Raw genomic sequence first — 19,290 nt, forward strand, 5'->3', positions numbered from 1 at the left:
CAGCATTTCTGGTTCCCAGCAAAAACAGCATATTTCATGTTTTGGATGCAACAGCATCAGACCAGCACTAGACCAGCATAAACCAGCTTAGACCAGCACAGAACTAATGCTGGTCTGTTTTTTATTTCAGCAGCGTACAGTGATCTCAAAATCACTCATTCTATAATCATTCTATTTTATGATTCAGGTGCTGAGCAAAAAATGGTCAAGGTAGCCAATAAGGTCCCTAAAATACAAAAAAAAATGGTTTGGTGTGAAATGCTCCATTCTTGAGTCAGAACTGTTCACAGTAGTGGTGATAGGAACCAGATGCCTCTAAAAGCACCTGCACAGAAAGTTTTTACAAATAGTTACGTATATGCTCCCTGATGTCTGAGACATTGTTTACAGTAGTTTTCACATAAGCTTTTAGCCTAAAATGCATTTTTTCAATTCATTTTTTACTATTATTTCATTAGCAGTTTTGTAGTGTGTTTGACAAATGTTCCTGACATGTTAGTTTAGGTTATTAGTTCAGCAATCAGCATTTTTTCATGCGTTATTCTGATAGGGACTTTTATTATGAAGGCGGGGCTAGTTTTCCCCAGGGAGATATCAAAGGGGATATGTGTCAGAGATGAAATGAGTCAGTGAACAGCTGAAGAGCTTTAGTCAGACGTGAGCTGAGGCTTAGAGTGAACTGTAAGAGAAAAGCTTACTTATGTACAGCAAAGGTGTGGCCAAGAACGGCTGGATAATAAAGCACCATGACTTATGCAAAAGCAGTTCTCTTTTAATAGCAGTAACTGCTACAATATTACATCTAAAAACTCTTAAGACATGTAGGTTCATTGTCATTTTGGATAGTAAATAAAATGGCTGTATTTGTGTTGTAGACATCGCAACCCCTGGTCCCTGTTACCATTGTAAGTCGGTAGGTTTCTCTACAATTAATTATTTCACATCAAACCACTCTGGATGATCTCAACTAGTGAATTATTTAGAAAGTTTAAAAAATTGGTGGAATTCCCCTTTAGGCAAAAGCCCATATCGCGAATGCGGGCTGTGGAACAGGTCAAAGGAAACGTGACCAGAGAACTTGTAGAGAGGAGAATTACCACTCTGTTTCTAAAACGCTAGAGGGCGCTCCTGAGCGGTCCAAAATTAATGGGTTAAGACGGAGCATTTGAGCACAATCATGGTTTATATATGCTTAAATATTTTTAATATAAAAGACTATAAAATTCATTTCCTGAACACAGAACAGCATAAAACATTTTAACACCGCTGTTATATTTTTAAGAGCTTTTAACCTCGAGTTATGGGAGTTTAAAAAGGCGCCTCATGTATGTTAATGACGTGGGAGCATGAACAGCCAATGAGCTGCTCCGCTTGCCAACCAATCAGCACTCAGTAGCAGTAATGCTAGCATCCTGATACCCAAAACCCTTCTACAGAAAAAAAGGAAACACACAGGTATGTTTTTTTTTTTTTTGCTTTTTTTTTTTTTTTTTTAGAGAAATACATCTTTCTACTTTTCAAAATTAAAGGAAAGTTCTGGGCGAGTGATTAGAAATTATTTTAGCTTTTCGTTTTTTAGCCGTTTAGCTCCATTCACCCCCATTCATTGAGGACTCGCTCGCGGGCGCCCTCTGGCGTTCTACAGTCATGTTTTTGATAAAACGAGGGAAATAGGAAGAGGCCAGGCTCCGGTGTGTGGGGGGTGGTGGGGCATAAACCGGCTCTGACGCGACCACCCAATTGGGACTTTTCTTTTGAAAGTGGGTTTCCGTTTAACGGTTCTTCCTGCTGCCTTCAGTATCTCAACCCTCTTAGTGTCCGCAAGGCTGCGGCGCTGAGCACAGATACACAGCGTTAGTGTGTTTATCCGCTCTGTAATGTAGAACAACCTGCCTACTGACACGGCATTCAGAGTGAACATACGAGCAGTGACCATCAGCAGACCAGCCTGATTTATTTCAGTATGAATGAGCCAGAAGGGCTGCGATTCCGGAGGCTAAACAGACCTCAGATAATAACAGACGAGACCCATGAACCCCAATACAAAGGCACGAGGTAAGCAGCGAAACAGCTGTTATATATATATATAAAACTTACATACATGAAAGTCTTAATTGCCTTAATATTAAGTGACAACGCACAGTGTGACTGAGGCAGACTGGGGCTGAATTTTAACGCTAGCCTATTTACCTCGGTATCCAGCTGCATAACAGCTGTGTAATAATGATCTGTGGGAATGTAGCCGTACATATTCAGTGATGGTTCCCTCAAATTAAACATGTGAACCACTTTCTGCGCTTTCAGCACGTACAGTGGAAAGGTGTTCAGAGTTACTTTGCTCGCACTGGGTGGATTCCTGCTGTTCCCGCTGCTGGTAGTCGTTTTTCTTCTGGAGTCCCCGATTCAGCCGGAGGCGTTCAGGTAAACGCTTGAGAAGAGGTGAAACACTTTAAGGGGAATTCCACCAATTTTTCAAAATTTCTCAGTAAAGCAGTGCTTGAGGTGTAAACAGAGTCTTTCAGAGTGGTTTGACATGAACTGGTTCATTGTAGTGAAACTTGCAGACTCTGCTTTCTTTACAGTGGTGGTGATAGGAACCAGGGGTTATGTCTACAAGACAAATATAGCCGTTTTATGTACTATCCAAAACCACCAGTGATCCTATACGTGCCTTCTGGGTTTTGATATGTAATGTTGATGATGGTATGATAGTAGTAAATATGAAAAAAATACGTTTTCTTTGGGGACTATTTTGCCTTACAGTGCTCCTCTTTGTCATAAATGGATTAAAGTAAATGGATTAAACTACATTTTAAGCCAAAACTTCATCATAAGACAGTGTGTGAGACATCAGGCAGCGCATTCATAACCATTTCATGTAATAACTTTGCAGTGAGGGAGCTCTCAGAGGTATTAAACTCTTCAGACATCTGGTTCCTATCACCACCACTGTGAACAATTCTGACTTGGCGAAGTTTCTCTAGTATTTCACACCAGACTACTCTGAATCTCATCTCAGCTGTTTATTCAGGTAGAATTTTGGAAAAATCAGTGGAGTTCCCCTTTAAAGGAACTAAGCTGCTGATTTTCATGCTCCAGTACGTACGAGCAATGCGCTATTCATAGAAGGCGTACATAAAGAGCCATAAGGTGAACATAAAAAGGCTTGACCGCATGCAGGTTCTGCTGACCTGATTTATTCTGCAGCAGAGAGTAGCCTAACCACACTAAAGTAAAAGCGGTGCTACCTCTTTGAAATGATGACTCAAACAGAAATAAAAGTAGCTGCCAAAGGCCTCGAGTTAGTTTAGTTTAATGACCAATTTCCAACCTCTCTTTATCCCTTAGAATTAAACAGGCTGTTTTAGTTTATCACAATATTAACCAATCAATAAATTGCCCTCCCCTAGTCTGAATCTCGGCTTCTCATTTTAAGAGGCAGTGTTAGTTGCCTAACGGCTTCAGTACAGCACTGGCATGTCATAGACCTTGTTTCAAAATGTCAAATGGTGCACTTTCACAATGCTTCCTGTGTTTGATTACCCATCACTGTCAGTTTCCAGATTTTCAAAAGGCTACCAGACAGGAACATTCCTGCTAGATGATGAATTTAAGGCTGTTGTAATGTTTGTGAGGTACACATTCTGCCTATATATCTGCAATTAATATAGAAAAACAGTTTATTTATTCCTTTCCCTGATGCCAGAAGGAACAGCTGCATTAACTACCTCATGTGGTGAGTTCTGACCCCCTCGTTTTTTGGGTCAAGCCTTGCGCCACTGCTGAATATTTAAGTACCCTTGGCGCTAAAGGCTTGCAGAACCAATCTGCAGTGATTCCTCATTTAGATTCATCTCTCAATTCTGTGTCAATGCTTAATGATTGGTCTTGCTGCTGCTGTTGAGCAGTGCAGCCTGTCTCCTCCAATTTTTCTAGCCTAAATCCAGCCTGCACTGGGATTAGATGCCCCTAAGAACCCAAGACTTAATTAATGTTATTTTCCCCCCCATCTCCCTTTTATGTCCTTTTCTTTTATGTCTTTTTAATCCTGCTCGTACCCCGCTAGCCTCAACGAGCCGCCCTTCATGACTGGCTGCTTTGAACCCAACCTAAAGCTGAGACAGGCGGAGAGACTGTTTCGAGGATCAGCTCGTTGGGCCTGAATCCATTGCCAATATTGGAGGTCAGTACATGCTTCCAGTGTCCTCTTACCCAGAGAGTTTCACTCTGCTGTTGTGCAAGGAGTGGCTAGAGTGGGAATAGCCAAGTAGGTGAAAGGTTATTTGGCAATGCTGTCTCTTTGGTTAAACTGTACTGTCTGTTCTTTTGTGTTTAAAACAAACTTGTCTGTTTTGTTGTTGTGTAAATAATATTGCATGTGAAAATATACCTTTTATTATTATGTAGTGGTAATTATTAGTGCCACAACGTTTTAAAAATAACACCTAAAAAGCTGTTCTTGTTTCCTGCAGATGTTCTATACACCGGTACTGCGGATGGAAAGATAGTGAAAATTGATGGAAGGAAAACGAGTGTTTTGGCAACTCTTGGCAAGCCACCATGTGGTAATCAGACTTTAAAGGAACATATTTAACCGGTTCCTCACTGGCTGTGTGATGCAACGTTTCACCTGAGTCTTTCTCAGTAGAGCTGTCATTGTTAATGAACATCCGTGTAATGGCTCAGTGCTGAGAAATGACTCTTCATTGTCAGTCATACAGTGCTCAGAAGTAGTCCTGGGACACCTCTGCCATCATTGGTTTTGTAGAATTATTTAATTTGTTAGTGTATGTTATAAATTGTGGTTTACCATATTCAAAAGTACATCATTCCAACCATATTATAACTTATCGATCAATACTTTGGGTCCAAGTAGGCAAAAGCAAACTAGAAAAGTTTCATCTAATCTCCTATTTTACTTAAAAATAATGGACACTAATCCAAATACACGTACACATCATGTTCAAACCAGAGATCTCCAACACCACTCCTGGAATTCACGTCTCGAAATTTCATTAACAATCTGAAATATACTGCTTTAGAAAACTTGAATATTGAGATGAACAAATCTGTGAAAAATACTAAATACTAACATATGTAAAGGAAAGAGACACTAATGTTTGTCCCACTAATGTTTCACTTCTTTTACTTGCCTTTCTTAAGTTTTCCGTTAATTACTGATAATTTTGAGTTTCGCTTAGTAAACCTGGTTGTGATTGCTGGTTGTTAAAACTTTTCTGATGGGTACAAATAAATAAATGATAACTTCAGCTTGAAACATACTAAATAAACAGTACATACGTTGTATACAGTGTCCCAAAACTACCTTTGAGCACTGTAATTATGATTTCTCAATCAACACACCCTCAAAAATGAATCACTTAGTCATCGAGTGAGCAGGCCTGCACTGACTAGCATGAAGGTGTTTGTCTTTCTCATATCCTCACATGCATTGTTAGTCTGTGAGCAGTGCATGTGCTCCTCCAGTTCCTCCATGTCTGTGGTGTTTCACAATGCTGATGTGCTGGCAACCTGAGAGAGTCAGAGCTGTTGTAAAATATGCAGAGGATTTTGATGACTGTGCCATAAAAAACTGCAGAAACCCCCACTGCAGGCACATGCATAGCATTTTTCCAAAGGACAGTGTGAAGGACAGATCCAGCACTAGACGTACCCTGGTCGAATACCTGTGCTCATTTCCCTTTGCATATTGGCACCCATTAAAGTAGTCAGGGTTCTCTAGGAGGAGATGGCGGTGAGAACATTTCTCACACAACGCTAGTGTAGCAACAAACTCTGATGATTGTGTTTGACTACTCAGCACTGTTTCTAGCTCCTCTCATACATCCTGTTTAGGTACGCTTGGTACCCATCAGGAAGAGCCATCAGATTCAGCATGGGTACTCAGGTATGACGTGGGTCACTAGGCTGTGGAAATAACAACAAAATATGTGATTACAGATTTGTAACCATACCGTTCTTTGCCCTGTTGTCCTGTGGAAAAGCTCTAGAAGACGTGGGTTCTCTAGTTGGTGGATCTGTTCTTTGCAGCCTGCACTGTAAGCATCATATAAATAAAACCGTTTTTGTCCTCTGCTGTAAAGGGTCTCGCGAGCAGGAGCATGTTTGTGGACGGCCTCTTGGAATCAGAGTGGGTCCCAATGGCACCTTGTTTGTAGCCGACGCCTACTTGGGGCTGTTTGAGGTGAATCCTGTCACAGGTTGGAAATATTTCTTTTTCTCTTCCTTGCTTGCTTTCTCTCTCTCTCTCTCTCTCTGTCTCTCTGTCTCCCTCTCTCTTTTGCTTTATTGCTGTCTGTCTGGCTTTCTCTTACTTTCTTTCTTTCTTTCTTTCTGTCTCTCTCACTTTGTCTTTTTCCTTCGTTCTTTTTTCATTATTTCTTTATTTTGCGTTTTCTTTCTCAGTTTTGGCTGTTTCTGGCTGTCATTTTTCTTCTTTCTTTCTTCTCAATTTCTTTCTGTCCATTTCTTTCTTTCTTTCTTTCTTTTTTTCTCTCTCAGTTTCTTTATTTCCTTATTTGTTTTTCTCCTTCTTCCTTTATCACTTTCTTTCATTTCTTCCTTCTCTTCTTTCTCTTTCCATCTATATTTCTCTCTTTCTGTCTGTTTTTCTTTGTCCATCTGTTTCTTTCTTTCTTTCTTTCTTCCTTCTGTCTGTCTGTCTGTCTGTCTTTCTCACTTTGTCTTTCTCACTGTGTTACTATCTTTCTCTTTTTTTTTCTCTCTTTCTTTCTTTCAAATTGCCCCAGTGTGGTAATGATGAGGTGCATGTAGTAAATGGGTTATTCCTCTCTATGTCTCCTTCTTTTTGGCGTTCAGGTGAGTCAACCCTTCTGGTCAGCACTCGGAAGATGGTCGGGGGTCGGCGTTTATCCTTCGTCAACGACCTGGATGTGACTCAGGATGGGAAGAAGGTGTACTTCACTGACTCTAGCAGCAGGTGGCAGCGTAGAGACTACCTGAGCCTCATCATGGAGGCTACAGCAGATGGACGGTAAATTGGGCTTAAAAAATACCTCACTGCACACAGTGCTTGATCTTGCTCACAGTCTGTTTATGGCCGTGCTATAATTGCCGTTTCCAGCGTTGATATAATGAGAAATAGAGATTTTGTTTCAGTTCCACTGATTCATGCAGTTAGTATCTTTTTTTAATGAGGCAGTTTTGGCAGTTTGACTATGGCTGTATTTACTGAATTGGTATTTTAGGGTTCTGGAGTATGACACGGAGACCAAAGAGGTTACTGTTATGATGGAGAACTTGCGCTTCCCTAATGGAATCCAGTTGTTTCCTGATGAAGAGTCTGTTCTTGTTGCTGAAACAACAATGGCAAGAATAAGAAGGTAAAGAGTCCCTTTTACTTTGTTAGTTGACAGTTGATCAAATTTTCTTTTGCAGTTTTGTCTTTTCCGGGAGTTTAACGCTGGACTTTTTAAGGGCCAAAATGATTTTATCCTTGTTTTTCATGCTGTGCTTTGAAACATGACCTTGACTTTGATGAAGGACACTTTTCACATTCATATTAGGGATGATTGATTTAATCATTTTCATTGAGAAGTTCAAGAGAATGCAATTTCCAAATTGAAAGAGCTGCAATTTTAATTATATTGTACATTATTCAACATTGCCTGGGAAATTTAACCTAATTATTTACAGTTTGTGCGGTCCTGTACGCTACATTCATTTTTCAAGCCTCAAGCTCAAAAAAAAAAAAACGTGGTGGTCTTCTTGGAAGACCTGGAGCTTAGGTTTATAGAAGATAATCACATTTAAATTGTAATTGCAATTTTAGTGAGAAAAATAATTAGATATTTTTTTCCCAAATCGTTCTGCCCTAATTCTTACCAAATTCAGTCAGCACATTAAATATGATTTGCATTCCCTCTTCCTTTTTCAGCACTTGCATGCTAAACACAGACTCCTATTTCAGATGTTCTCTAATCAGCCTGGGGTCGTTTCATTGTCACAGTTAAAATTCTTCCGTCAGCCTTCCTGCTCTATTATTTCTCATGAGCAAGTTCTATATGTAAATGCACTCCTCCCCCTCTCTCTGCTGTCATACTTCTCACGTCTGCTGGAGGCAGTGCGAGTTCCCCCCAAGCCTCACCTGGATAAATGATGCAAGCTTGCTGTTGCCTAGGTAACCGGATCCTTCACTAAGCTTCCAGTGTTGAGAGCAGAATGGCGTGTTCGCTCTTATAGTGAAGCGAGTGTGGGCACAGCGAGGGGGAGAGTACGTAGGAAATGCTTTCATGTAGCCTCTTTGCCTACTGAAGAGGCTAGTGTTACACTTGTCACATGAGGAACTGGACAGATTAACTTGAAAGAACATCTGTTTCCATTAGGAGTGAAAGAGAATAGAAAAGAGGATCTGTGGATTGGCTTAAAAGAGCACCTTACCAAAAATTATTTCCATCCATATTTGTTGAAAAGGTACAGAAAAATTTTAAACAGTGTATTGAAATTTAAAACTGTATCAATAATAAGCCCCTCTGTCTCTTCTGAGTAATTTGGGTGGGAAGGGGTGGGGCTTGTGTTATGCACACATCCACACTTAAATGACTGAACTTTTTATAAATCAGTTATAAATTCTAAGGGATATGATTTGGGGTGATAATTTGTTAGACGGGTGTTGTGGCAGACATTGAAAAAGTTTTGTTTGAGAATATTTCTTTATTTGAGTCAAACCAATATGTATAGTATAGAATTAAAGCCCTGTAGAGTCTACATGCAGTATATCACTTAACGAATTGAATCTTGAGAATCAGAATTGAAAACTGCCCTGCACCTGAAAATATGTGAATTGTTGCATTCCTAATACGCATGAAAGTATGCTGTGAGCATGGTGCAAACATGAACATATTTACAATAATGGTGTGTTTACATGTTGCTGTTAAAAAAAAAAAAAAACTTTCCATGCCTCAAAGCGGTACACAACCAACAGCGGCATGTGCCCATAAAAATGTTGCCATCATGTCAGCATTACTGGTGAAAATAGAGGATTAACAAAGGTAGAGTTTTAGCAGTGTTTATATATAAAGCTACGCTATGTAAGATTTGGGGATTTGGAGACCTCTCTGGTGAAAATTTGTAACTGCACACCATGTGCGGAAGAACATTTTGTAATTTTGCTTTGGACCCCCCCATCACCGAACACATGACTGGTGATTGCGAGCACATTAAAAGAATATTCAAAGAGAACTAAGTCAAAACTTGGTGTTGTACCTTTCAAGGATGTAAGTGAGTTATCTGCTATTGATTGACTTCCTACTGCCAACATGTAATTCAACATAACCTGTGAACACAAGCCACATATTCAGACACTCCCTATTTTTGTTGCATTGAAAAATTTATTCTAATGAGACACCACAGTATCGTATCTAATCAAATTCTCAGTTTTGTGTATCGCTACACCTGCATGCTGGAAAACACTGAGATCCTTGACACTTTGAACTCTCCACAGGGTTCACGTGGCCGGACTCAATAAAGGAGGCATGGATACTTTCATAGACAATCTCCCTGGTTTTCCAGACAACATCCGACGCAGCTCCTCAGGGGGTTACTGGGTGGTCATGTCAGCCGTGCGGCCTAATCCCGGTTTCTCCATGCTCGATTTCCTGTCCCAAAGGCCTTGGATTAAGAAGCTCCTATTTAAGGTATGTGCTGTATAGTGAGGGGTAAACATACCACCAGGGGTGGCTGATATGACATAAAACAATAATGATATATCATTATCATGATAAATTATGGCACAGTGTGGATGATATAAAAGTGAATTTCGGTATGCCACCACCCTATCATGTGGATTTGACCGTATCATGGATACTGTGATAAGATTAAGCGCGGCAAACCACCAACAGTCTTGCCCTACTCACAAAATTAAACGAGCAATTTTTCACAAGTCTTTTACAGTTACAGAAGCACTGCTGCTGTGCTGCTTGCAGGGTGCTCATGTGGTAATCAGGGTAGCACACTATGTTCCACTTTTTCAGCCATGGCATGTAATTGTTACTCTGCTATAGTTTCCTTTTTTCACTCTTATGTCATGCTCTCTTGGGCAACACAAATATAACATTAACTGTTGAATGAGACAAGGAAGGATGTATGAGCTCATAAAACCCATCCAAAATCAGCACTACTGTTCTGCATTGTTACAGTTTATGAATCTCTATAAAAACATCAAGATGCACATCATGTGTCACGAAAATGTGTTCAAGTGTTGTGATATATTTTTTTCCATACTGCCCACTCTTACATACTAGATCAAGTCCTTTTCAGCACTTTTGTTCTGGCGTATAATATGATGTTATTCACAGCCCACTTGTACAGGGTGTTCTAGCTTTATATATATGGTGTAGGAGTAAATATGTCCGAGTGGGTGATATGACAATATGATTTGTTCTCACAGCTCATTACTTCACAAAATAAGCAGTAATTATGCAGTAGAAAATAATAATATAAAGAAAAATAAATAAATAATAGCGATTAGCAACAGCATTAATGAAAATAATAATAAAAACATTGTTATTGAACTGAAATGTCTTTTCTTATTCCTTTAGAATATTCAAAAATGTCTGATAGCCATCGCGCACACACACGTTTGTGTGTGCATGTGTGTATATATAGATATAGATATAGATAGATATAGATAAATACACACACCGATCAGGCATAACATTATGACCACCTCCTTGTTTCTATGCTCGTCCATTTTATCAGCTCCACTTACTATATAGGTGCACTTTGTAGTTCTACAGTTACAGACTGTAGTCCATCTGTTTCTCTGTGTACTTTGTTAGCCCCCTTTTACCCTGTTCTTCAGTGGTCAGGACCCCCATGGACCACCACCATGTCAGTGTTACTGCAGTGCTGAGAATGATCCACCACCCCAAATAGTACCTGCTCTGTGAGGGTCCATGGGGGTCCTGACCACTGAAGAACAGGGTAAAAGGGGGCTAACAAAGTATGCAGAGAAACAGATGGACTACAGTCTGTAACTGTAGAACTACAAAGTGCACCTATATAGTAAGTGGAGCTGATAAAATGGACGAGCATAGAAACAAGGAGGTGGTCATAATGTTATGCCTGATCGGTGTGTGTGTGTGTGTATGTATATATATATATATATATATATATATATATAATGGACTAATGGAAGTTAATGGAACAATATTTTTCAAAGTAATTTTGGTCCATTTCTGTTGGTCCATTTATCATGAACTCTTACACAATATTAAGGCTAACTGGAGTTTTCAAACTATGCAAATTATGTGATTCTTTATAGCAATGGGCATCTCTAACAGCTGTATTGGGCAGCAGGATACTAGACGTTTTGCCTTACTCATTTTGGGCGTGTACTTGTGCTTTCAGCTCTTCAGCCAGGACATGATGATGAAGTTTGTGCCTCGCTACAGTCTGGTGGTGGAACTACAGGACGGAGGAACGTGTGTGCGGAGCTTCCACGATCCCCATGGCATGGTGGCCGCCCATATTAGCGAGGCCCACGAGCACAATGGCCATCTCTACCTGGGCTCCTTCCGTTCACCCTACCTGTGTAAGCTGGACCTCAGCAAAGTGTAAAACAGCCCTCCTGCTCGGCGGAATAAGGGGCCACTGAGGCATTTCTTGGGGCTGCTTTTCCTTTGTCATTTCACGCCTCCTCCAGAAAAGAAGCAATTAACACTTCTGGCACATTAACTGGAGCCACAGCGACCGATCCCATATCTTCCCATCCAACAACCCCAAATCCCTCAGACACACTGACAGATATGATACTGTTACTGTGTAATTTTTTTGGCTCTTACATATGCTTGAACTTTGATTCTCCTCTGCCATGTGGGTGTGACTTCACATTTAATTGTCCCTTTTTACATCTTGTGGTGTGTCATCAGCACATCTGAAGAATATGCTAGGTTGCTTTATTTAAGAGTTGCCATTTCTATTTTAGTTTTCCTCCCTGTGAGAGAAAGTGCACATGGAGCACATCCTCATTTGTTTTATTTGCACTGAAGAACTGTCATCTAGCCCTTAAAATAGAGCTGCTATTTTCCTTCTACAAACTGTGACAGAAATATCAAAGCAGGTGATGACTTGTGAAGTTTGTGACTTCTAGTTGCAGTGCCAAAATGTTGCTTGGGACACAAACACTTTTACAGATTTACCTCTCCCAGTACTATCCCCCAGCCTGGTCTAATACATTTCAAATTAGTTTTTTATAATTACATTTGCAATGTTTTTTTTTTTTTTCTTTGATAATTTGTGTCATATTTTGTGTGTTGCACAGTTTGTTAATTAGCTGATCTTCTTTAGACCTTGCATTAACCCGGTGTTTCAAGTGTGGTGATACTTTAGCTGGATTCCATTTATACCTTTCACTAAAATGCATCCCCAGTCTGACCAGAGGAGATCCAATTTCACCTTCCTGACTAAAAAGCACATATGTTATTTACAGTAACTTTCTGTAAACATTTGGTCATTTGTTGGATGCCTTCATCAGCCCAGAGTGCAAGACGACACTTGGTTACAAGATGACTCCAGCTTTGTGTATCCTCCATTTTGCTTTTCCTTGTTTAGCCTCTCACCTGGTGGTCAAGATACCTCTTAAGATGCATCTCTGACCACATCAGAATGTGGTACAAGTGATCCACTCGTAATCTGATCACAATGTGTCCTGGTTTCCGTAACATCTAGCTTTTTATGCAGTCAAGTGAAAACCGAACATGATCTGATCACCGGAAATTCATGTTGATGCAAGGTGTAAACAGCCTCCCTGAGCTTCCGTTAGCCACGACAGTTTTCCTCTGGAAAGGGTATTAATAAGTAGCAATAATCTCCTGGCTGCTTACGCCAGTTAGTGAATCTGTGGCACATCTGTCATGCACATTTCAAGGCAGAGACGGTGTAGTTTGATCAAGGAAAAAAAATTAAATTAACAAATTTGTTCATATGAACAAATACAAACTCTCACTAGTACAGATGGGTATTTCTAGATACATCAGAATTGGAATATTAAAAAATTCTTAATACATCATGATTTTTGTCCATCTTCACAAGTAGTGTTAGTTTAATTTGAACATAGCCTTGCTAAGTCTACTGCTAAGTCTGCTGCCCCACGTCCTTACATTTCACTATCAAATGGGTTTAAACTAAAAGAAAAAAACATAAAATATGTTTCTTTTTGTTCTTTATGTCACACTGCACACAATATAACCAACAGCGTTTATTTTTCATCAGAAAAGTTTGGATCCGTTGACATTTTTCAATAAAAAAAAGCATTTTTTTGTATACAGGTGTATGCATACATTTGAATACACCTGCCCAAATGACATCTTTTGTTGATGTTCTAAGTGTAGAAAAAATCTTTTACAGGATACAAATTAAAATTTTCTGCTAATTTTAGTGAACAATTTCTATTTATTTGCTGGATATACACTGTAGAAAATGTTTTTTTTTGGTTCAGACTAAGATAATGACTTCTTGTGGTAACAAGTAAATTAGTTTTATTCAGCCTAAATAAATATTCTGGATGAACCATTGTTTTGATTTAAGTATTTAATTAAGTTAGTTCTTTATTTAAAGTTTGGAACATATTTTACTATACTGGAAAAAAAATAAAACAACTTAAATTAAATGTGCCTTTAGTACAGTCCACATTCTTTTCCCCAATATGTTAAACAGTAATTGTGCTTTAAAACATGCAGAAGTGTGTTCTCTGTAGAGGATGTAAACTTATTTTCACTTTAAAAAAAAAATCAACAAAACAATGTCTTTTGACTTAGAGGTGCCCAAACCTTTGCATACGTCCACACAAGTCTAGTAAAAAGTAAAAAGTGTGATTATGATATTTTGTGTATCGATGCAGAATCTTTTATAGGAGAATCATGATGCATCAGTTGTTTGCCCACCCCTAGTCACCAATCCTGTGGTGCTGGATCCAGGGATTATATGAGATCAGGCTGTATGCAGCTTCTAAAAGAGCTTCCAGTGCTCTGAGATTAAGGAAGAGTAAGAGGTCTAATAAAAAGTAACTTCTCTGAACAGCTACTGGACCTGAAAGAGACCCTCTCCCCGATCTAGCGTAGCGTTACAAATCTGCCTCAGCACATCACAAGGCAGAAGCTTGTGAATAATTTACACCACACGATTACATGCAAGCTAGATATTCTGAATTTACGGTCAGTCGGATCCCGAGGAGAAACGATAACTAGTCACTGAACATGATCAAAAGTTTACATCCACATCTCGTTTAAATTCCAGTTGCATATTTTATTCTGTGCCAGCTCACGGTTAAATTAGCATACCGTGCCATTTCGCATTTACAGTTGTCTTTGAAAATGGCATATTAGGACTTGTTTGAAGGAAGGCAGAGGCAAAATGTGGTCTTCATTATCTTCAGCCATGGTACGGCCCACACTTCAAAGTTACAGAGGAACGTCTGAAAGATAAACAGGAATCCTGCTAGTTCATGTTTTTGCTAAAGGAATCTCTGTAGAACAGCAGATATTCGATCAAGATTGTTTCGTACAAAGAAATGCACTACTGAATAAAAATCAGTGAAATGAACTGCAGTGCACTTCCTTTTCTCAAGGGCAGCCAGTTCTGTCTGCACACGGCTTTAACGTCAAATCTTCACCTTCCTCTTCAATTTCACACTTTTTTTTTAAAAAAGACAGAAAAGCCAGCATGTACTATACCTGCTGCAACAAACCATGTGGCTGAAAGTCACAGTTAGCAAGGTCAACATCACCCTCTCTCTTCCTGCACACAGTCCGCGATATCTCGACCTTCAGCAGGTACTTGATACCTTTAACAATCTGCAACAGAATAGTGGTGGCGTGCTGTTAATTGCATGGTACGTTGGGTGTTGCCAATATAGTTGGGATTTTTTCTGGATCATTCTAGATGTTTATCCTCTGTCCCGGAAAAAGGAGCTCTATCACTGAACACAATGACCTGGAATCTGGGCATTTTCATATGTCAGCATTTCCCTCTCTTTTTTATCAACTTTTATTGCTTTTCACAATAAGCAGAAGTGTGTGGTGGGGGTGGGGGGTTGAGGCAGGGTGGTAACAAGCAACTTTCAAGTGACACACAGGCCAAAGGTGTATAAAACAAACAGCATCAAGATAAATATTACAAAATACAGGCAAACTACCCTGGATACAAATTACCATTTGAAAAAATATCTGGGTTTTTAAGCAATTCTTGAATGGAATGATATAAATTATCTACAAACTAAAAAAGATAGTTCTTCAAGGGTTCTTCAGTAAAGAAAATGGTTCTACATAGAACCATGAACACCCAAAGAACCCTTTGCATGATTAAGTTCTTTGCATCAGGGTTCTTCAGATTGATGGAGATTGTTCTACATAGCACCAAAAAATATTCTTCCATTGTTACAAGCTTGACATCATAACAATAGAAGAGCCCTTTTGGTGCTATATAGAACCATTTTCAAAAAGGTTCTACATAGAACCATCTACAACACATTCTCCATCAATCTGAAGAACAATTTTATGATGCAAAGAACTCTTCAAGCATGCAAAGGGTTCTCTGAGTGTCAAGCTTGGCTGTTAGATGTTCCATGCAAACTATATTTTATAAGCCAGGAATCCAAAACTTTGTGGGTGATCTAAAGTTGTAGTACAGTTTTTGTGGTTGTAAAACCTGCCATTAGCATCTTTCGTTAAATTAAAGAAAAATTAGAATCTGAATCGTGGTTCAACAGACTAGATGAGGCAACAATGGAATATTAATAGTAAGTAATCTGGATAGCACATGCCCTTTAAAAATCCACACATGAGCAGAAATGTACTGGGTGCAGTGTAACAAATATTGTAGTTGAAGATGGAAATACGTTTCATTTGGTACCTTCTATAAGGAGCTGCGTATCGCTGTTGTTGGAAGAAAACCTTGTATCTCCAAAATGACAACTTTACAGGAAAAGGAAAAAACCTACTTTACTTTTAATGTAAGTCAATGAAACCAGACTTTTTCCCCCCCAAGTAATTTTGGGTCATTTCTGTTGGTCCGTTTGTCATGAAATTCACACACAATATATATGACCACGGGTACTTTCAAAGTTATGTCAAAACTGAAAAACGTCAAAAACAGAGATACAAGGTTTTCTTCCGACAACAGCGATATGCTCTGTGGATTCTTTTATAGTGGAGAAGCTGATGGGCCAAGTTTTTAGAGGTTTGACAGGTTTAGACCCAATAGTAACCCAATCTAGTAAGGCCAATAGAGGAAAGTTCTCACGCCCATAGCTGTTCAACTGACAACTGCCTAATCACATGGTCTAATAGGATGTTATATATAAGCATTCCCTGCCCTGTGGATTGTCTGAGGGTCTATCTCTGGGTGAGCCATAGGAGCACTGACGACACCCTGTATGCCCAAAGTGAATGTAAGCAAAATATTATCGTCACATACGTCTCCCACTGTGTTGACACCCTGAGAAGACCAAAAAGAATCACTAAATGGTTTTCCCCCAGTCAAAAACTCTGAATTATGCAATAGAGGAGTTTGTATTCAAGCATGGAATGGACCACCCATAAACTTCACTTTACTCCAATTGCCTATGGACACTATACATCCCAATCTTAGGTTACGCATCATCCAACTACATCTAGTAAACAAGTCTTGCAACCTATGAGATTCTGAAACTGCTTCTGGTGTGTAAATGTATCCAATCAAACTATAAATACAAAGGATGGGTTTAAATGACTGTCTATGTGGGAATAATTTTGTCTGAAAGGTGCACTGTTGGTGTCAAATTCAGGCAGCACTGTGGTAAGAAAACTGAGATGAGGTTCTATAGCTAAACTGACTCTGTGTCAGGAGTGTAATTAGGATCTTATGGGCCCCAGCACAAAAATAATGCCACCCCAATACAAAAATGACTTTAAATTAATTTTAAAAAAAACTAAAAAAACAAGGACAATGTATTTTTCTTATGTGCTTGCTTAAGTCAGTGCTCTCCACCACTCCACCCACCAGCATCTCACATTAACCTAAATGTTTTACATTAGGCTACCTGTTTAAGATTTCAGAATTATAAAATATTGAATATGAGGTTGCAGGTTCTAAAGGATCCGTTTGAAAAAGGCTGAGCTGATTATGAATAAGTGTGAGATAAATAGATGCCAGTTGTGTCCATGTTCAGGGAAGCTAACTGGTGAGGTATGTTAAGAAAATGGAGCTCTCTGTGAGTTGTTGGTGTGCAGTTGTGTCAGTATCTACATGAGGGGGCCAATACAGACTTAGTGACCAGGCCTCGCTGTGCCACAGGCCGCAGCATGAGCGCCCCCCCTCCCCAACCCCCACCCAGTAGTTACTCCACTGACCTGTCTACAAGTGTGCCCTAATCTATCCACTGAATTTAGTAAGCATTGCAACCAAACTACAGGAAACCCCCATCATAACCTAAAGATTTTAGAAAAAGGCAGACAGACATCAAGATCGATGCCCACCAAGACTGAGGTGGCAAATTGAAGCACATTTCACACATGAATACTGACATTAGTTCCAGAATGTACCGTACCTGTCTTTGGGCATCATCAATAGCTGATGCCTTGAAAAAATAAGCATCGTTGGACCGGTTGTTGAATGAGTAGGTTGCAGTTTGTACAGCCTTTTTAACACCCGTATCATTCTTGCTGACGTTCAGTGGCTTGCCAGGAACCAGCCTACTCTCAAAGGCATCAGCTGACCATTTTTCTGGAAGATATTCAAACAATATGTCACTGCCTTTCATATGGAAGGACCTGCATTTAGTCTTAGTTACTGTTTGAGGCTAGATTTTAGAGTGGACCATTTCACAGACCATTTCTTCACATCATCACATCATCCCTCCTGAAAAAAGGCCATTAGAGCCATTAGGATTAAAACCTGAAGAGTTTGCATTCCAATGGGAATTGGCTTAATGGTAAAGAGACCACTATTTTCCTGTAGAACACCTTTAGATTTCATTGGGACATTAGGAAACCATCAAATGTGTCTGGAATCAATCTCACAACACCTGTTAAATCATTCACAGTGTGATATCAACCCATTAGGAAAGCACAAAACACTACCGATACTGGACAACACCAGGAACCAACAGAAACCTCAAATGGTTTCTATGAGGTTTTTTTTTAGCAGTTTGAAAAGACACCAAGTCCAAAGGCCAAAACAGCAGTTTTACCCAACAACATTGAGAAAACACACAGGAAGGAAAAAGTTAAGTGTGTTTTAATGGACTTCTTACCGATCGAGCAGAACCCAGCCAGAAGAAAGACAAGAAGCAAATGATAGTAGACGTCCATGTCTGTGCAACCTCTCAGCTTTGCTCAGCAACTTCCTGTGCAGCAACACTTCAACCACCCGCCTTAACTGCTGCAGTCCTCCACGTTGCACTATCATATGGGGCTTTGGTGAAGATTTAGACTACAGACTGCCTCCAAACAGCGTAGGTGAAATCAATTCATCGTGTTAACCGAGTACTTTGGGTCAGTGTTGGTTTCAGTATCCAGTATTGGGCAGTATTGGACTTTTGTTGAAGGTCACTACAGCTCTTCAGAAATAAAACGTGACATGAACTCACAGAAATGCTGTTTACTTATGCTGGTCTAGACGTTTCTGTTATTATAATCTGTGTGAACTTCAAAGAAACCATCAGTGAACAACACTGAATGTAGAGACAGAGTCTTATGTGACTATGAAAGCAGCCAACAGACCCCGGCGGTTTCCCCCCCACATCCTGCGCTCACAACCGCAGGGTTTCCACTGACTATAGCATTTCTGACCATGAGAGATATGACAGCAGAACGAGGCGAACTGCAGCCTAAACGAGCACAGCTCTTGCTTTTTGGCAGTAAAATTGCTCCTCACATGAATGAATACAGGGTTATGTGTCTCTAAAGCGTGTTAACAAGCCTTCCAGACGTGGCTTTGCTAGGTTAAAGGGGAACTCCACCGATTTTTCCACATAATTTCCACAAGTTCCACATAATTAAGCGGTTCAGATGTGAACAAGGTCATTCAGAGTGGTTTGGTGTGAAATGCTCAGTTCTAGAGAAATGTACCGAGTCAGAAGTGTTCACAGTGTTGGTGATAGGAACCAGACGTCCACCTCTAAAAGCTGCTTCCCAGAAAGATATTACAGAAAATGCTTACGAAGACGCTGCTTGATGCCTGAAACATCGTTTTACGAAAGATCCATATATTTTAATCCATTCTTAGTGGAGGGGTACATGCAGGGAGTTATAAGGCAAAATAGTCCCCAAG

The 19,290-nt window shown here is 39.7% G+C and overlaps 2 protein-coding genes across 2 annotated transcripts; one reads left to right on the top strand and one right to left on the bottom strand.

Annotated features, from left to right (window-relative positions):
- Positions 1 to 1,689: 1,689 nt before the first annotated feature.
- Positions 1,690 to 13,666, top strand: LOC118810181 (adipocyte plasma membrane associated protein). Its single transcript, XM_036573754.1, is given in 10 exon segments — positions 1,690 to 2,055; positions 2,305 to 2,421; positions 4,067 to 4,136; positions 4,138 to 4,183; positions 4,473 to 4,565; positions 6,105 to 6,221; positions 6,841 to 7,015; positions 7,230 to 7,364; positions 9,485 to 9,677; positions 11,392 to 13,666. Coding segments are annotated over 10 exon segments (1,248 nt in total). The 5' UTR covers positions 1,690 to 1,963; the 3' UTR covers positions 11,602 to 13,666.
- Positions 13,667 to 13,965: 299 nt separating this feature from the next.
- LOC118810182 (cystatin-F) lies at positions 13,966 to 18,745 on the bottom strand. The gene is made up of 4 exons (XM_036573755.1): positions 18,272 to 18,745; positions 17,567 to 17,742; positions 14,715 to 14,834; positions 13,966 to 14,455 (listed from the first exon to the last, which is right to left on the bottom strand). The coding sequence occupies exons 1-4, from the start codon at positions 18,327 to 18,329 to the stop codon at positions 14,363 to 14,365; spliced, it is 447 nt and encodes a 148-aa protein (XP_036429648.1). The 5' UTR covers positions 18,330 to 18,745; the 3' UTR covers positions 13,966 to 14,362.
- Between the last annotated feature and the right edge of the window lie 545 nt (positions 18,746 to 19,290).

This window comes from Colossoma macropomum, unplaced genomic scaffold (assembly GCF_904425465.1).
Source record: "Colossoma macropomum unplaced genomic scaffold, Colossoma_macropomum, whole genome shotgun sequence".
NCBI lineage: Eukaryota > Metazoa > Chordata > Actinopteri > Characiformes > Serrasalmidae > Colossoma > Colossoma macropomum.